The sequence below is a fragment of the Platichthys flesus genome, chromosome 5 (assembly GCF_949316205.1).
Source record: "Platichthys flesus chromosome 5, fPlaFle2.1, whole genome shotgun sequence".
Lineage (NCBI taxonomy): Eukaryota > Metazoa > Chordata > Actinopteri > Pleuronectiformes > Pleuronectidae > Platichthys > Platichthys flesus.
Genome location: NC_084949.1, coordinates 16,436,742 through 16,456,576, shown reverse-complemented (window position 1 = coordinate 16,456,576; position 19,835 = coordinate 16,436,742). Strand labels below are relative to the sequence as shown.

General features: G+C 40.3%; 1 protein-coding gene across 5 annotated transcripts in view; it reads right to left on the bottom strand.

Annotated features, from left to right (window-relative positions):
• tbc1d1 (TBC1 (tre-2/USP6, BUB2, cdc16) domain family, member 1) overlaps nucleotides 1-19,835 on the bottom strand; it is a 40,244-nt gene that overhangs the window by 6,102 nt on the left and 14,307 nt on the right. For 2 of the 5 annotated variants that reach the window (XM_062387610.1, XM_062387615.1), the window contains 15 exons: nucleotides 18,845-19,435; nucleotides 17,460-17,549; nucleotides 17,272-17,376; nucleotides 16,044-16,176; nucleotides 14,904-14,995; nucleotides 14,250-14,387; nucleotides 13,924-14,049; nucleotides 13,562-13,710; nucleotides 12,908-13,162; nucleotides 11,807-11,923; nucleotides 11,525-11,638; nucleotides 11,242-11,372; nucleotides 6,542-6,742; nucleotides 2,408-2,569; nucleotides 872-1,030 (listed from right to left, as the gene is read on the bottom strand). In XM_062387610.1, the coding sequence (XP_062243594.1) occupies nucleotides 872-1,030; nucleotides 2,408-2,569; nucleotides 6,542-6,742; nucleotides 11,242-11,372; nucleotides 11,525-11,638; nucleotides 11,807-11,923; nucleotides 12,908-13,162; nucleotides 13,562-13,710; nucleotides 13,924-14,049; nucleotides 14,250-14,387; nucleotides 14,904-14,995; nucleotides 16,044-16,176; nucleotides 17,272-17,376; nucleotides 17,460-17,549; nucleotides 18,845-19,435 (2,563 nt within the window). The remainder of the gene's footprint in view (nucleotides 1-871; nucleotides 1,031-2,407; nucleotides 2,570-6,541; nucleotides 6,743-11,241; nucleotides 11,373-11,524; nucleotides 11,639-11,806; nucleotides 11,924-12,907; nucleotides 13,163-13,561; nucleotides 13,711-13,923; nucleotides 14,050-14,249; nucleotides 14,388-14,903; nucleotides 14,996-16,043; nucleotides 16,177-17,271; nucleotides 17,377-17,459; nucleotides 17,550-18,844; nucleotides 19,436-19,835) is intronic. The other 3 variants (XM_062387611.1, XM_062387612.1, XM_062387614.1) reach the window with 3 other exon arrangements.

Genomic DNA, 19,835 nt, shown 5'->3' with positions numbered 1-19,835 from the left:
AACGTGTGAGTTGAGGGAAGGCACTTTATATTTGTGTACATAATGGCACAACACCCTCCCTCGCCTGAAGGAAAGTACCTGTGAGTGCGTAGTACTGTTATGAGTTCTGAATGTTAGGCGTGGGAGTAGTGACCTCCACAAGCCTTAATTCTAAACCTCCTTCCTCTTGCCTTACTTACAGTATATCAATAATGCGAAACATCTTCTACCAACAAAGTATCACAATGTGTTTTCAAACTAAAGAATGTAACAGCTTGTCAGCAAACATCACTGTACACGCTGTTAGCTGGCCCCACCCACTTTAATGTGGCATGAACATGATCATGATGGCAGATGAAAGACACAAGGTCAAATACAAAAACACAGGCGGTTAAGCACTACAGGGATTAATGTGCGGGTGGATGTGAATATATGTGTTTGTGGGTGTTAAATGGGTGGGGTGTAGGAACTGTGTGTGTGAGAGAGTGTTTGGGGTAGAGGTGTTTGGGAGCATTTGTGAACGTGTGAGAATGAGGTTCAAACTTTGTAAAGTACTCTGCAGACTCTCTGCCATTTTCACTTAATAAAACTTAAAGATTTTAAATGCATATTGGTCACAGAATCCATTATATAACAGTATAACGCCTTTTAAAAGATCAAACCTGTCTGTAAAACTAGATTACGTTATGTGTGTGCATTAGTTATGATGCACACACAGACACACAGAAATTACAGTGATATAAGTAAGTTTATGCAACAGGTATTCTTTCACTTTCCTTTCCATATGTCAGGTTACCTTCAAAATGAAGCATTTGAAAATGGATGTAAGTGGACAAATATTGTCTTTGTGTGTAAGTGTGTGTGCGTCTGTGTGTGCATCTGTAAGCATTACCCAAGTCTATAAGGATGGCATGTTGCTGCGACGTGAGCTGTTTCAGCAGCTCTTTGTATGGAGTGGGGTTGGCGGGGGGTCGGGAGGGCACCGTCTGCCTGAGCAGATACTGCTCGGAGAGAAGCTTCCAGATCTCGCCTCGATGCATCCTCGGAACTCCTGCCAGAAATGACATGGTTGAGGGAGGTAGAGTCGGGCGAGGACGTGCAAAGGTTGTAAATCATTTTTAATGGTCGTATCTGTCGTCAAAAACTGGTTTATTCTATTTTGTAGTTTCTGAAAAATGTGTCTGTGTTATGCAAATTATACGGTAATGTGTTTTCAAACCATAAAAACAAGGAGAAGCGGCTCAACTGTAAAAATGTCTCATGTCAACCCAGTAATTAGTTAGTCTGAGTGGCAGACAACAGTTTGAAAATGTAAATGTTTCTACATTGAATAGTGAGGGGAGCCATTGTTGTACAACATTTTCTCTTTTGCAGGGAGATTCATTCTTAAACTTGGATTATCTGATAAGTGGATCGGGTAAATAAGTAAATCAGAACCTTGACTTTACAATATTTATAACAAATATTTTCAGATTGTCTGACAACATTTTTTAGTTAATCCATATTATAATCCCATGGACTCTGATATGTGCACTGCTTAATTTACAAGTGGTTTGGTGGAGCATTGTTACGCATTTATTAGATTAAATTAGATAGCTTAGAAACACATATATTTTTTACTTTTAATTTTCCTTGGTAAGTTTCACTGAGAGCAAGCTCTCTATTTCGGTGACATCCTGTTCACAATCCACACTCATATGCACATTCACACCTGGATTCAACCCAGTGAGACCACAATCAAATCAGCAGAGGGAGGTTAAAGCTACAGTTCAACATTTTGAGAAATGCACTTAATTGCTTTTGAGTGATGAGTCAGATAAGAAAAGTGATACTGTGGCCTGGGTTAGGCTTAGCTTTGCATAAAGACTGGAAATGGCGTAAACACTAGGACTGTCTGCTAAATGGTCGACTTCACGGAACAATAAGGTAACTGTTTTTTTGTGAATAGAGCCATTTTCAGTCGTGTGATAAGATAAGCAGCAGTGGTGTAGCCTGTAGCCTTATGTGTAAGACAGACATGGGAGTGATAATTATCTTCTCATCTGACTCTCCACCAGAGAGCAGATAAGCTGGTTCACACAATTTCTAACTCTTACTTTAATAGCCTTGGTCAAGAGCACCTTGGTAATTTTAATGAGAGAGGTTCATCAAATAATTAGTATTATAATTAACTTGCTAATACAAATTTCATCAGCATTGGGCCTTTAAAATAGAGAGCCTGATTACAACCATCAAACTGTCAACATGTAAAGATCAAACTTGAGACGCTGACTTCTCCTGTCCTATCAGATGATGTGGTCAGAATTTAAGTCATAACTTGAGGCTGATAATAAGGAGAAAGGTTACTGAACATTTTCAGGTGATTTTGAAAAAGAACACACATTTAGAAGGGATACTGATACAGGCATTTGTGGAGCTAAATATGTACCTTGTGCAACAGCAGCATGTATGGTCTCTGTGTCAAATTTGACCCTTGCTCTACCAGGAGTTCCCATCATCTTCTCCCACACCAGAGTGACATCCTTCAGACATGGAGTGATCTCCTCGTAGTCCAGCTTCAGACGCTTGTTCTGCAAGTCGCTCTCGGAGGCTAAGAACATAAAAACAAGGACCACAAATGGGAATAATGACATACACACCCGTTGTTCTGTTACAACAGTAATAACTGTGTATAGGAGAATAGGTGACAGTGACAGTTGTATATATAAAACCATCACTTTGGCATAAAAGAGGATTTTAGATGACATCAAATTTATTTCATTAGTGAGGGTGTCATCATCATCATCTACAGAAATGTGTCTCAGTTGGGAATCCTTGGAGGCAAGCAGCGGCAAGAGTCAGCATCAGCTGGAAATGTGGGATAAATAACTACAAGAGTAGTGCTGCTGGTTAAGTACTGTGACCTGTAATAACCTTTATGGACACTGAAGGGACATCAAAAATTGTTTTAAGCACAACCTCGACACATTTAGTTGAGAGTAGTAAAAATGCATGTAAAATCATTCATTTAGAAATTGCATTCCTGCCCACAATTCAGTATCACTTTTCTTTTTGCTCCGTTTGGATATACAGGTGTATAGGGCCATGAAGTTTACATATAGTGTGTTTAGTTACATGACATGTAACCCAGTAAACTTAACACAAACGCACACAAACTTTGTTCCGTTGCAACACGCTGACACCAGTGATCAAAGAAGGTGAGGGCACACCCAGCACCCCCTCTTCTGTTGCTCTCTGTTTGACAACACCCTTCCTCTCTCCCTCCCCTAATCTCTCCCCCAACAGACCATCTCTTCTTCTCTTTCTCTTTCCTGCCAACACTCAACTCTTTCTTCTCAGTCAATCCCACATTTGTCTCATCTGTTAACCACGCTCTCCCTCTCCCCTTTCTCCCTCCTGGACGTCCCCACCCTTCCCCTCCATGTGTGGTGTCCACCCAGTGACCGAGTGCAACTTGGCAGAGCTGAACAGATTATGTCATCACTAGTGGACAGGAAGGAGACACTGCACTAATACCTTCCAGGAAACGTTAGGGGGAACTTCGCTCAACGCTTATATAACAGATAAAAGAAATAGCAAAAAAGCTTTAAAAACCAAAAGGAGGATAAGTGTTAAATTCAGTGCCCTGCAAAAGTTGATTGCTATACATAGAGGAAGTCCACAAACATCTCATGTATAAATGACCTAGATCTCAAGAGGTCTGAGTGCCTCTCATGAAATGCTGCATATCAGAGCCTCTGCAATCAAAGACAGAAAAGTAGCGGGAGGGACCTGAAGGGCGTATCGCGCATAATAAAGGGAGAAAACATGGACGGAGCAGATAGCTGACACACCCAGAGTAAGAATAGATGCTGTTGGAGAGGCTGTGGCTCTGCTGCCTGTCTTATCAGTTGTCTGGAGCAGGCAGAGTCTCGTCTATCAGGATTCGCCCCAACTGGCCCAGTTAGTGCTAAATCTCTCCGTTTCTCTCCCTCGCTGCTGCCGGAACACCCTGGTAGTGATCAACCCACAACGGGACAGGATACTCCACCCTGGAGCTGCAAAGATACACTCACACTGATGGAGGCGCGTGCACACACACTTACACAGCTGACCAATAAACCAGTCAAAAGTGAGAGAGATAAACTGATAGAATGGAGGACAGAGAGTTGTGCTCCACCCAGACAAATAAGAGATAGAAAGGTGGAGCGCACACAGTGGGAGGAATAAAACACAATTAAAACATGGACGCCAAAGAAAGACGTCACACGCTTGAGATGTGAATAGCGGCGTGTACAATGTGACCAAAACAACTTATCACTATTCTTAATTGTGTGTGTGGGAGAGGCTGAATAGAGGGATTTTCTTACATCAATATTTAACTATATTCCTCGATCCACACCCTACTGCAGAGGCATCATTTCTATCTGTGTGAATGATGAAGTGTTGCGTGTGTGAATTAATGTTTTGTATAGAGTGCACATAGTTATGGGTGTGACGCATAGGTGTGTGTTGATATGTGCCAACTAGGTCAGGACAGAACTGGTGAACACACCCTTAGAAGACAAAACACCCACGCACACAAACTATTTATTATATAACCTTTTCATTTGTGGTGGGTAAAAATATTCAAAGACAGAGAAACAGGTGTGTACTTGATTACCTAACCTGTGTGTATGCAAACCTGGAAAGGCATGTTGCCAGAGATGAGATTAAAGGAAGACGTGCTCTGTTATTTTGCTTCGACAGAAACCAACTCATTATGTTTCTTCAACAGCATTAGAAAGAGCTGGCAGCTGCTCTTGTTTTCATGGTGAAAGCCAAGAAATGCAGGCAAAGTTTACAAGAAAGGGTACCAGTAAAATCTCTTGTGGCTCAATAATATGTTTTTAATATGGCCGCATGCTTTACCATATAAACTCTCGATTACATTTCTTTTCCATTTTATGCAGACATTCTTAATTTAAGCTCACCCTGACTCACAGTAACGACTCATTGGTTGATCCATGTATTATAAGATTATCACAATTTGGTGTGGCGCTAATGTTTGTGTTAATGCCCATAATTAATGTGACATTACATTGTTCATTATAGTGAGTCAAAGAGTTTATGCTTTCATCTGTGTTTGTTTGTTAGCAGGATGCTGCAAATACTGCCATGGAAAGATGCAGTAAGGGTCAGGCGGAACCCATTGAAATTTGATATGGGTCGGGATCAGGGGGCAAATGCAAGAATTAATTTTTGTCAGTACTCAAAGAATTACATTAGAAAAATTCAGACATATATACAGTTTATATTAGCGATGTCAAACGATTAAAATATTTAATCGCGATTAATCGCATTTATGTCATAGTTAACTCAAAATTAATCGCGATTAATCCCAAAATTTGTATCTATTCTAAATGTCCCTTCATTTAATTTTTCTCCATCATTTTCTTTCCATTTTAATGCTCTATCAACATGGAAGTGTGCATTGGCTTGCTTTATGCAAATGTTTTATTTTATGAAAAACAACATTGCAAAACAGGGCGGTACAAAATAAAATTATAAAGTGTACATTTCAGGTAAACAAGGACTATAGTGCAGTTAAACCATGGCTTAATATTTTATTTTTTTCAAGTTTGCTGTGAACATAGCAGTCAGGACTCTTATTTCAGAAACAATGAACCGTAACAATTATGTTACCAATAAAAGGTAAGCCTACTACTTCTTTGCTTTCAGCCAGCTACTCAAACAGACAACGGCAAAATAACAAACAAACTAAATATACAGTTAAGTGTCGGCCTACTTTTAGATAAATTAAACAAAGAACTTTGTAGGGCTATTTGAGTCCTCCCCATATTTGTACATCTTATTTCATACATTTATGTATGAAATAAGATGTACCCTATTTTGAAATAAATATAAACATATAGCTGCAGCCTAATAGCTTAAAAATATATATTCTGGTTTGCGAAATATTAAAACAAAAAGGGAGAGCAGGTCAGATTGGAGCCGAACACAGATACTGAAGCTCGGTAGAAACCAACTGCAGCTTCTGCTCTGATCAAGAAGCTGAGGCGCTGATCTCTGAGCAGCTGAGACCAGAGACACTCTGTGTTTTCACTGTTTACATAGTTAAGAGGCAGTTAGTCACTCAACGGCTGCTTCACATGAACGAGCTCTGAAGTTCACTATGTCTCTTTGAGTGAGTGCGCGGGGGCGGACCCCGGACCGGTGCGCTATCTGGGAGCGCACACACACATTCGCCCATTCCTGGTACTTCATGACGGCCTGATATGATGATGTTTTATTGTGAATATTCAACCACCAACATGCAAAAGCGTGTGTCACACGGCGAAAGCGTGAGAGTTGGCAGCTCTGCGCAAATCTCGAGAGAAAAAAATTGACGCCGTTAAAACGTTTAACTGACAGCACTAGTTTATTACCGCAAATGTAATATATATAAATATATATAGACGTTGATATTTTGAGTGTGTGCAATTTTGTGCATTTCCAAAGAAAAGTTAGTTTCTTTGAGGTGTAGGTTTTTTCAGTCTGTATAGTAGCAAAGGTAATAAAGGTCCAAAAGCATCTGACTCACCCTGCAGTTTCTGGTTCTCTCTCTCCATCCTCTGCAGCAGGATTTGCTGCAGGATGGCCTTAGTCCACAGATCCCTGAGCTCCTCTTTGCTCCTCTTCGTCCTCTCCTCAGGCAATGCTCTCATGGACAAGTCTCCACTTCCTCCAGCTCCCCCCGGGCCCATGCAGACTCGACTACCATCACAACAGGAGTCCCCCCGCTCTGAAAGACACATGAGATTCCCCATTAGACACATTAGATTACACATTAGACACATTAGATTAGAGGAGATTAGGTACATTAGGTGCAGCAAAACAGACAATACAAGAATTATATGGATGATACAGATATCTGATATGAAACAAGTAGTATTCTGATTTTAGATCCACAGGTATGAAAAACAAATACTTGTCTGTATAACACTGCTGAATAAATATATATATATATACAGACATAAAACTGATTCAAATGGGAAAGGTTTTCGATTTAAAACAAAATGACAAAAAACGTAACCAAATTTAAACACCAACTGTTTAAAGTAGCTTCCATTAATTTATATTTTCAGATATTTGTATACTAATTTACAAATGTATGTTTTAGTACCGCAAATGTAATGCAATCCCACAGCTTTGTGATTTTGTGGAATGAACCTACATATGGTGATAGCTGGCACCATTACCAAGGTGGAAAATGAAAGACAAAAAAGGGGAAATGTTTACGGGGATAGAACTACAACAAATTTACTTTGGTATTTCCTGAGTCTAACATTGTCATCACAGCTTGACATTAATTGGTCAAATGGACAAAATGAAGAACCCAATCTGAGCAGTTTCAGATCCGGACACAGAGCTCATCATCGAATGAGTTAAAACCACAGAGGGGCTGTCTGACCTTTCCCTCTCTCTGTCAATCCCTCAGACAGTCATGCAAAATAAAAGGAAAATCCTAAACATAGATATATTTGACACAGTTGGGTGCAACACACACACACAAAGTAAAAAAAAGTGTTTTTGTGACTCCACCCAAAAGTACAGGGTGGATCCCAAACCTCAAAATACCCTGTGTTGTTTAGAGAAAGGACATAACAACTATCCAGATAGAGACAAACGCGTGCGCAAACACACACACAAAACCTTGTCATTACATAGACTTAAAATAATTTAGACTAAGTCTAACCTTAACATGAACTACTGGTGCTTAACTTAACCTTCAAGCGTTTTCACCTTAAAATGTCACAACATGAGCAATACCTATATAACACACACACACAACTATGTGACTTTGATGCCAATCTTTCCAAAGATTCTTCTCAGGAATTGTTTTAAATATGTAAACAAAATCATACACTAGAAACGTTCAAGGACAAAGCCACATACTTTACATGAAAACATTACATACACATTAGGCACACACACACACGCACACGCACGCACACACACGCACGCACACAAATGCTCACACACAAAATGATGTGTATCTTCTTCTTCTTCAGGGTTAAGATTAATGAACTCCTTTGTGTGTGTGTGTGTCATGGAGACTGTGAGGCATCTTGGAACCATGAGTCTCTAAACAAACATATGGCTCTTAAGTTAGTAGAGACATGAAGACATACCAGACACATGTATAACATAGACTCACACAGAAAAAAGGTAAATGCTTTTAACAGACTCATGCTAATGTTAAATAATCACAGACTGTTGCGCTGCGTTAACAGAGACTTTGCTTTTAGACGTGAGAAAAAACACACACACTTGAACCGCATGCACAAACTTATTCTGTGATTCTTGTGGGGACTCTCCACTGACATTAACTCCTTAACCCCATATCTTACCCATAACCAGATTCATTACTGTAAATGCTTAATCCCTCCCATCTCTCTCACACCCACACACACTCGCATTTGTACAAAAGTGGCACAATCCACTCCCTAAGCAAACACTCCACCTTGGCAAGAACCGAGTCCCAGTGCGCGCACACACAACATGCAAAGAGGGTCAACAAGGCTGGCGTTTTCCTCTGGCGCTGTCTGTGTGTGGACTGTCAACATGACCTTGACACACCGCCACCCCCTCAAACACACACTCACACAAATGCACACAAGCGACACACCCATGACCTCATGCATGTAAGCACACACATAAAAGTACACACCCAACTCCAAACCCAACACTGCATCGCATTTAGGCAGCACGTAGCCCATCGCACTAACCTACTCACTGGCAGTCGACTGTCGAAATAAACTTTAGGAGTAAAATGTTTTAGTTTTTTTATTAAACAAGGACAATGCACAAAAGATTTATCTCAAAATGAGATGAGATGATTTATGCCAGATTTAGCCATCAGCTAATTTCCATCTGTTAACGATTAGGAGAGCATGTTTAGCTGCTGTTCACCTGTTCCACTTGAATGGGTCATTTACACGTCTACACCCAAATAATCTGTGATCAAAAGCATATCCATTGCAATAATGTATTCCTTTTCATTTCCAGAAGGAGTTTGTACAGGAGTGAATAACTGAATGTTAATACTTATCAAGATGTAACTCAATCAATTCAAATCACTTTCCCTGCCCTCATAAAGGTTGTAAAGTTGCTGCTGAAAGTGGATCAGAGAGCTGATGATTGGATTAAATGGAAATGTTGCTGTGTGGCTGCAGTGTGTAGTTAAATCCTTGATGATGGATTTGAAAAGGTTAGGTTATGGCACCCCTCAGTGGTAGCATAAGCATGGCTTTTAAATCATGTAACATATAGAGTCGACTAAAACTCTTTGCTGATGCAGTTTTTCTTGTTTGACCTTTACACTTTCTTTGTGTGATTTATCTATTGTCCTTTAAAGTTCATATGGCAGCTACAAAATAAAAGTGCAGGTGAAACAAACATCTTGTGACAGAAAAGGTGCCGCTGTTTAATTTTCTGGTTCGATGCAGGTTGACACTCTGCATTTCCTTGTTACTGTATCTTCACATCACTGCTCAGTTCTTGAAATAACACATTCCTAACAAACACCATGAAACTAGAAGCAACAAATGATGTGTTCTTCCGAACTCACGTGGCTCTAGGATCTGAGGACATGCAAGCACAAGCATGATTACCACTGTCTGCACAGTCAGAGAGTCACATACACACACCTTCATGTGCATACACTGAGACTGCCAATTGATTTATATCACTAAATTGTAAAAACGCCCTTTTCTATTATACTTCATCAATCAAAAATAAGGCTGTCAATCTGCAGACCAACAGATTATTCTTACTCGCTCAAGGCATTCAAGCTTTTCCTCAAGCTTTCTTTCACTTCAGGTCATTTCAAAACTCCAAGACAAGCCCAAGATGCCACAGCAACTCATGTGCAGATCAATCTGAAGTCTAAAATTAAAAGGAACTTCATCAGCTAAATGATTCTGATTAATCTTACCAAGAGACAGGGAATTAAATAGCCAATAAACATGGCCTGTTTTGAATAATTTGATGAGATTTTCTCAATTTCCTTAATGTTATTTATGCATGACCTTTTTCTTGAGTCTTCAAACGTAAATTAGTTGTCGATTCAGATATTGAAGATCAAAACTAGTGGGGAATAATCAAAACATTTCTGCCAGGAGGACGATGATAAGAGCCAATTCAAGTTGATACAGGAATGAAAGAGGTTTGGTAAAATACATTCTCACTACCTTCCTCTTTCCTGAATAAACATGTACCATCATGTAAATGAGAGAGTGACACTAAGTGGAGAGGATTTGTCACTGTACCTCTGTTGACACATACGGATCTAGTTGGGATGTTTGACGAAGCCCATTTGAAGTGCTTTGCTCATGTTTTTTTATTGGAGAAGGTTATGAAGCATGCATGTACGCATTTGAGTACATGTGTTTACACGAGTGTCTTGACCTGGAACTTCCTGAACTTCCTGAGGAGAAGAGGTATTGTTAATTTCAACTGGAGCATGCAGAGTAATCCCTCTGCTTTGCTTGTAAAAGCTCTTACCTACACACAGACACTTAGACTCACCAAGTGCATTAAGCTTTTATTTTTGTTGTTTTAACAGGGAATTTAAAAGAGGCATGTGCAGTATTGTTTTGTAACGGTAAGCAAAAGGTCAATAAATCAGTGGAATTAAATAGTATCATAGAATTAGTTTTGTTTTCACTGATTAGGATGTCAACTTTATTTTTCCTAATTAGCCTGGATAATAACAATCATAATCATTTTATCCATAAAGTATGTCAGTAGTAGTAAAAAGGCAATACTAATAATTTAGTATTTGGGATAAAAAAAAAAAATAATAGACCTAATTTGTAGATCTAATCACCTTTGCCAAGGAGGTTCTTTTCATTAAGTTTGTGGATGGGTGTGACATGACCCAGGGAAGAACTTTAGCAAATGCTAAAGCAAATGCTCTCCAGGCCCCTTCTAGTATGACAATATTTATACCTATAAGAACACAAATTTTATTTGATGCATTTTTAGACTATTGTTAACTAGTTACATTTTAACAATCCTGCTCTATACTTTGTTTGTGTATTCAAATAATATGGAAACATACTTTTCGTTTCTTGTAAGAATTGCAAAATGCTTTTTGGGATCGACGCCTAATCAAAACCTGAACTTTCCATACGACTGATAAAGACAGTTAAAGTTAATGTCAGTGTCTTACTACGGGTTATGCAGTGTAGTACTTTGTATAAAGACAAATACAATTGTAAGAATGTGTGCTCTAACCGTTGGGGTCTGTATTTTTCTGAGGTGTGGCGACCCGTAGAAAGATCTGCTGCCTCCATGAGTGGCGGTGGCGCAGGGGGCTTTCACCCAACCAGCACGCCGTGGTTGATGTAGAGAGAGCTGCAACATCACTGAGAACACAAACACAAACACCCACAGAAGAGTTAACATGCACCATGATTAACCTTCAATCAGTCGGCCATAATGTGGGAAAGAAACACAAATTATTATTATGCTGGACACGCTAACATGGCATGATTCTTTGGTGTACATGTGTATGTACCTGCTCTTTGGCTGAGGACAATCAATCTCTTGGACAGGGGCCAGAAATGGAAATTTCAGAAAGTTAGGGACAGAGGAGGAGGAGTGGAGACGAGCACGAAGACCAACCAAAGGGCTGAGATGGAGAGATGGAGGTGGAAAAAGGTGGCACAACACATGATGAAAAGAGAAACTTGGGGCCAATTCACGCAGCCACATTTTGCATGAAAGAACTCAATTTGTGCCAACATAGAAAACAGAGATGATGTATGAGCTGAACAGAGATCCAGAGCAGGATTCTCACCTTCTCTTAATGAGCCGGGCTCCAGAAGAAGGGGAGGAAGGGTGATGAGGGAGCAGAGCAGAGGAAGTTGATGTGCAGGGAGGAACAGGAGGAAGGGTAGAGTTGGCTGAGGCATGTCTAAGGATCAGTGCAAATACAGTGAAAGGAAGAGAAAGAAAAAGTGCAAAGACAGTCACAGAAACTGAAAAAAAGCATGAAAACTAAAAAGAGGTGAAGAGAAAAAGCACAGAAAAGGGAAGAGAAATGTTTTGAAAGTAGAGCTTGGAGTTTGTGTATACGTGAGCAGCTATTAGTTAGAATTTAATCTGATTATCACAAACTAATAATAATCTGTAATAGTAGTTTATTGTACAAACTTCTACTGTTGTTATTTGTCAGGAGATTTTTTAAGCAGACATACAAGGGAGAAATTGCAGAGATCCAATAGGTTGATACTCATATGTTAAGAGACGTGGCTCAAACACTTACATAGCTGTACACTCCTCTATGTAGCTATCACTCCTATATAGTTACATATTCACATGCAAATTCCTGCTCATAGCCATTCGACATTGAACTACCGGGCTCATTTATGCTGCAATTACATACAAAAACAGATATGTCCAATTCAAACGATGTAACTGTCACCATTTACATTACACGGTTGTTAAGCAGTGCATCCACTAGAGGGCAGCGCAGAGTCAAGACTTCATTACATGACAACAACAAACATGACAACGGTGGAGGAGGTTGAGATAATATTCCTTTTGAGAAAGACGCAAAAGGTTCCGTCTGTCCCTTTGCCCACATGAAGAAAGATCATATAAACAGCTGTAGTTTTTTACCAACTCACTCTCCTCGAATAGTTCTTCCTCCTGTCTTTTGGTAGTCTCGTTTGAACTATTACTTTTCCCTAACGTCTCTTTTAAAACTAACAGGATCTTTACCAACCCTACAATTACAAAGCCACGTTGTACCAATACCCTCTTAACCAGGAGAGAAAGAGGTTTGTGAAGTTAGACAGTGTGACATCAATCTATTCAAATCAACCAAGCTCAGGTGTAAGGTATCTTTGTTTGTGCTGTTGTAGACACACAATGTGGATACAAACATACTCCTTACTTGCTTTGGTGTGGCGTGTCAGTGCTGACAGAGTAGTGTCGTACGAGCTTGGGCTTGGTAGCGACGGTGGCGTCCTGTGGAGTGTGATTTAGTGTGTGCACCGGTGAGTTCTCGAGTCCTGAGGAGGGGGTGGGAGGGTGGCTGAAGGTGCTGGCCCGTCGACGGAAGCCCTGCGGCTGCGCATCGCCAGGTAGAGAGGAGGAGGAGGGAGACATGCGGAGAGAGGTGTCAAGGTCCCCTGTTGAGTTGTGGCCCCTGAAAAAAAATGACGAGGCAAGAGAGGGAGTAGAGATCAACAATGTAGACGTAATCTGGTGATATATAACGCAAGCTCGTAAAAACGTCAGAGAAAGACCAGGACAGCATTGCATATTTTAGGCACGCCGTTGAGACTAATTCCGTTCAGTTGTCACACCTCTGCATTTACTGGCTGTGTCTGGCAGCTTCTCTTGCAGCTACTCATCTGATTCAACTCACCACCAGGTAGTGAACAGTTGACTGCTCTGTAGGCAGATGTCAGGACCCTACTTACTAGTCCAGGCTGAGTGTGACCAGGCCTAATGACAAGACACCTGACGTCCAAGTTAAACAGGTCCAACCGTTCTGAGCTGAAACATGAGTCAGTGTATGGTAAGTGCATTCAGGTGTGTTTACCTGAGTGGGCTGGTGGGTGGTAGCATAGAGGGGGACGATAAGGGGTCATCTAAGCAGAGCTGGTCCTGGCTGTTGTTGAAAGTAAAGATGGAGGAGCTGCTCTCACTTCCTTCACTGTTGTCCCTGCTAATCCTGGCTTTGCTGCTCCCCTGTCAAGACCACACACACACCAAGGTTAAGTAACTTTATGCAGGTTTTACATGTAACCACTACAAACCAGGATGCATTTTCATGCCTCAACATTTGCCACACCACCTTTTCTAGGTTTTAAGATGTAGTGGTAAATAAAATCTACCATTTGCATGCAAGTAATTATAGCATTCCCTAGACACATGCACACCCTTGTGCAGCAAAACAAGTACCTTCCAGATTCCCTCCAGGGACTCAGTGAGAGAGCGCTTGGCTCGGCTCTTGAACTGTTCAAGTCGCTGCCGGCTGCTACTCTGCTGCTGCGCCTGCACAGGAGCTGGAGCTGCCTCCTCACACACCTACAGATACATTGGTAGAGAAAGAAACAGACAGAAAAACCATGGCAGTGCCTGAGTTAGGGGAAGCCCACATAATACAGATACATGGATATCTGTATACATGGAAGAAAAATGCCTTTTTCCATTTTTGTCTTTCCTAGTTGACACTTTTGAAGAGATATAAAGCAGAGAAACTGCTGGTAGATCATGTGAGTGTGTACATGATATACAGTAGTTACTTGTTTGCTGCTGTCTCCAGGCAGTGTGTGCTGATGGCTCTTCTGTTTCTCCTCATACAGATTCCTCAGCCAGGCCATCACCAACTCATTCTCTTGCTGATCATTCTTAGGACGAGCCCTCTGCAACACACAAAAAAACATTTGGAAAAGCTGATTCATATTTGTTTAACACTGGCAAATACTAAAGGTTGTTATAAAAATCTGTAAGCCAAGAGAACACTGAACAGCTTTGCTGCAGTGTTGCAATTTGGCAGCTTCACCAGCAGATGTCAGCAGAGTAATAAAGAAATACTCATGGGCATTCATCTCATCTTCTTTATCCACTTCTAATAAAGTCTACTTTTACTCTACAACAACATTGGGCAATAAAATAATATCATTAGATCCAAAGATTATTATCAATGTACAGCTAATCCCATTGGTGCCTCTGTGAAGAAACAAAAAAGGGAATTGAGCCAAAGACAGAGACACAAATTGGAGTAAATACTGAAATATAAGGACATGAGAGACATGAGTCCCACATGGAAATCTTGTGATACCACAGTGTATCAGTCTTGAATGTACAACTTGCAAACTGAGGAATTCACAACTTGTTCTTCAGGTGCACGGACAGAACAGACAGAACAAACACACTACCATAGTGTTTTCAAACACTGATGCTTGCTCCTGATTATCCAGAGAGGCCAGATGTCTCTGAAGCTCCAGTTTGGTTTTTGATGGTTGTAGACCTGAAAAGGATAAGGTTTTAAAACAAATTAAAAAAAGCCTATTTTCACGACACATTTGTTTGATATATAGTATATGCAGGTTTACAGGGTATCCGTTTCATTGTTTCTTGATTGCATATCTATCTATCTATCTATCTATCTATCTATCTATCTATCTGGTGATGTATAGATAAATTGTACTTCTGCTATTTTTTGTGAGGATGTAAACACAGTAAACGTATCAACCTTGCCTCGTTGAGAACAGAGCCTTGTACACCAAAACAGTTGTCGAATTACCATTATTGTCAGTTATTTTGATTATTGAAGTTATTTACCAAATAAAATTAAACAAAGAACATTTCCAACAAAATGTGACTGCTTATTCATATAGAAAACAAGTTCAAATAGGGTTGACTATAATTACAATGAACAGTTGTATTTATACATCCTGATATTTGCCTCAAGGGGCTTAACTGATAAGGAAAAAAATTCCCCCCTCCTAAAAAAACATTTAAGAAGGGAAAATCCGGAGAAACCTCAAGGATATACAGAATATTCCAAAATGGAGAGACATGCAAAACTTTTCTAAATGCACAAGAAAGCTGTTTGGTATCTTGTAACTTGAAAACAAGGTAATCTGAATTGACATGTATTCTGCTGGAGGGCTCTTTTATGAAGTTATGAAGCTGACAACTGTGCTTCTTCTTCACTGTCAAGACCACCCTACGATACACAGACTCTATCTCTCCTTTCCTTCTCTTATTCACCTCAGCAAGTTGCAGATAAAATGCATTGCAGTAAGTATCTATACAATGCTGTAGGTTCATCTTTTTGCCACTACTTTAAAATAGTTAATTTCTTTACTGAATTTGAAGTGATAAGACGACCTGAAAGATATTAAGCTTGGCTTTATTGTTTTTTTAACCTTGGCAATTATATGGTGGTACAGGGTAACAACCTTCTTGTATTTCATTAAACTAATGTCAAATATATCTATCAATAGAGTTATTTTATTCTTCCCTATTTTTTCACTTTTATCTGTAGCATTAAAGGGCCCAGAGACACTGACCTTCTATCCTCTCACAGAGTCTGTGTAGCTGCTGCATAGGGCAGCTGTCGCACTGCTGGCTCTGGGTCTTTGCACTCTGCTGCAGGGCTGCCACAGAGAACGCCTGCTTCAAAGTCAGCATGATCTCATCCACCTGAAAGATCATAAGAACATCCCAATATGTTTTATTGTCTCATCACACAACCTTCAAAAATTTGTCAGTGCATTCATCAGTTTGACTCCACTGGTATTTATTCGTTCTGTTACTGTGCCTAGAGCTCACCTTAATCAGGGTGCGTATTTAATACAAGGGAGAAAGCTGGGTCTTTGTAGAATTGAACTGATAGAATAACAAATGTATCACAATAAAGAGACCATGTCACAATGAATTGGATATGCAGTTTTTTCTCCACAGGTTGTTTACTCTGGCAGCAGAGACCAAAGTGTCTCTTCATAGTTAAAGCTAATCACACTGCAACATTAGTTGTAGCTCATTACTACACAGTAGAATATATCCATTTAATGATCAATACTGTTTATCAACCTGACAGTCCATTAGGATCGTGTTGTCAGAGGTGCACCGTGAATCAGTGGAACAGAGTTGCCCTGAATCATGAGTCTGAAGCAGCATTTACTCTCCATTGATTGAAAACAAACATGGTGATGAATAGCTTTATGCTTGTGGCACTCAGAATTAAATCATAAGTGTTCCATTAGACTGAGTGAGCTGATCTGATGTGAACAGGGCATGTGAAGCACTGATAAGGAAATAAAAGAGAACCAGTTAGAGAGAAAACACCATCCATCTATAAATGGAGGAATCTCTGTCTGTCCGTCATCAGTATTTCAGTTTTCTCGACAACCACTCATCTGATCAACTACAAAGTAAAGGTCCTTACCTTACGAGAAAGGCAGAACTAAACTGCGAGGACAATGCAGTACCCAATTTACAGTGTGCACATGCCAACGTTTTTTGAAATGTTGATCTCAATAGGATTTTATTTAAATTTTTGCCCTGGATATTTTAAAGGGCATGATTTGAGGAGCCAGTTTACAAATCTGAGGCCATGGACACACACTAAATTTGACCGATGCAGGCTAAACATAAGCTGTTATTTTAGGTGAATATAAGACTAATAAACCTGATTCGTAAATTTTTAAGATTGTTAATACTCCTACCAGGTTTGTGCTTTGCCACCATATTTTTTAATTATGAATGCAGGTAAAAGTGCACATGACACCAACTCACCAGTGATTCGTCTGTACACTGGAAGATATAGCAAACAAAATGGCAGCTCCCTCCTTCCACCGTCTCTCTGCAAATGAACCCAAAGTGATCCACGTGATGAATACCCTGAAAAGATAAACAATATGGATTTAAAATCAAACACAAATATGACAGTTATAGACAGTATCTAGAATCATGGTGCTTTATACCTGTGAGCAGAAGGAGATTTCTCTGAAGGTCTTCTCTATGGCAATTTTCTTAGTGTCTGGACTTACCAAGAAGATCTGAGACCTGCCAACCTAAAACACAAAAGTAATAGTTAGACTCTATAAATGGACGTGTTTTAGTGCAGATGTGTCTTCGTAGGTGGTGTGTGTGGGGAGATTTGTTTTATTTCAGCTCAAAAAGTACTGTTGCACTTTAGAGCAGGAGAAATACTAATTCTCACCATCATAAGACCATGAGTCACCATCACTCCTCAATAAGGGATTCATAACAAGCAAGTCTGTTAAATCAAAGCATAGATAATCTCCACTCAACAAGTTCCTTTCCACTGTCCTTCAGTATCAAGTATGAACTACATAATCGGACTCTGGAGGAAAAGAGGGAATTCATGAGTCTCTTCAAAGCCGTTGAGAAACAATGAGACACGGAAGTCACCAGGGTGAGGTAATCCTGACTGCTATCTATGGCAGCAACAGGATGTCTCATCAATGTCAGCAATGTCCCTGCTTGTATCTCCTGAGGGCCACAGCAACAGGCACTGGTGGTTCCGGTGCCAGCGGTCACCATTTCCCGTCTAGAGGACAAACAGGAAATCTCCGGTTGGCAGCAGGTCACCAGGGTCAACTGAAGGTCAATCTGAGGAGCGTGACCAGGCTCATTTTGAGCAGCAGTCAGCAGTCGCTCTTGCTGAGTCATACGGGGATTTAGATTTTTTCTAGGCTTGTTTTTGAGGGAGTCCAAAATTGTGCTAAACTGCAATATTAATTACTCTTCTTATTTTCAACAGAGATGTCTGAGAGGACCATTGAGTGCAAGCTGGTAGAAGACCTTTCATCTGAAAAGCAGTGTTCTTTGTAACATTGCATTTGTTTAAAATTTGGAGCAAATCTTTCTAGTTTGATGTTTCTTGATTTAACCAGTAGTGAGCTCTGTAATTGTGTCGTATTGATGTGTTGAGAGAACAGTATTGTTTAAGGAATATTGATCCTGTTTTGAATGCCTTTCTACACTATATGACTTCATTATCTGACATCTCTGTAACCTCTTCATAACATCTCTTATATGGAAGGGAATATTCTTTTCTGATCATTAAGGCTTCAGATTGTCTCTCTAGCCTTATCATTTGTGAAGATGTCTTACAAAATGTGTTTTTTCAACCATATCTTTGTTGAACTTGACCTTGACCACTGATCAGCTCCAAAGATGTATCATTTGCACATACCCTCCCGAGTAATATTTATGCAGTTTGAACATTGGACCAAGCTTATCAGCACAAATAACCCTGCTGCACCATTCACACAATCATATCGTACTTCTCTAACTAACACATGTCAGCACAGTGTTTATAGAGTACATCTCTGACATTTACCATGAACAGCATGGTCCTGTTCTCCTGCAGGCTGGTGGGCTGTACTTCAGCGGAGCGTGTGAGTGCATCAGTAGTGTTGGTGTGAGAAATTTCAGGTGACAGTCCGTTCTCATCCAGGCCCTCTAGACTGGGAAAGCTGAGGTCTCGATGGAACAAGGCAGGCCGCTTGCCAGTAGTGGGGCTCCCAGCGGCGCCATTACCAAAAGCACCGCTCCCCAGTCCATTGGTTTGGAAGTTTAATGCCCTTCTCAGCCCACCCACCAATCCCCCACCATTTTCTCCTTTATCGGTTGTCTCTGAGCCATGTAACTGGCTGAATTTCTCGATGCACTCATCGATAAGGGCGGGCGGAGCTTTCCTGTGAGCAACGCTCACACGGCCACAAAATAGCACCTCAAACTTTTTAGCAAAAGCTGTCGGAGACACAACCATAGTTGGTGCTGTGGAGTTTGACGATGTGGAGAGATGAGAAGAAGATAAATCTGAAGAATCACTGCCTCCGGTGGACGGTTTCTTGGAAATGGTGACAACATCATTGTTGCGTGCAGAGCTCTTGCCAGCCTGCCTCAACGTACTGATGATCTCAGGGACCTGGAGAGATAAAGAGAAGGAGACCTATAACAACTATAAAGAAACATTGAGTGATTCCATATCACTAAATGTACAAATAGGAACTGAAGAAGAAAACAGATTGTGAGAGTGGTTTGAATAAGATAACATGAACATGGGACAAATACAACTTGACTATATTGTGCTCAAAGAACATTAGTCTTTAGGCTTGGCAACCCATGATCCAAAAAATGAAGTAAAGTTGAAACTACAATGATGTAGCAGCTGATCAGTCTTCACTAATTTAAAAAATTGAGGGGGGAATTAGTTTAGTTTTGTGATATTCTCCTCCTCCGCTTCTTCTGCCTGTGACTGTTTGTAAAATCCCTTTCACTACAGGAACGAACAACAACCTCCACGAGAAACCCACAAGCTAAAAAGG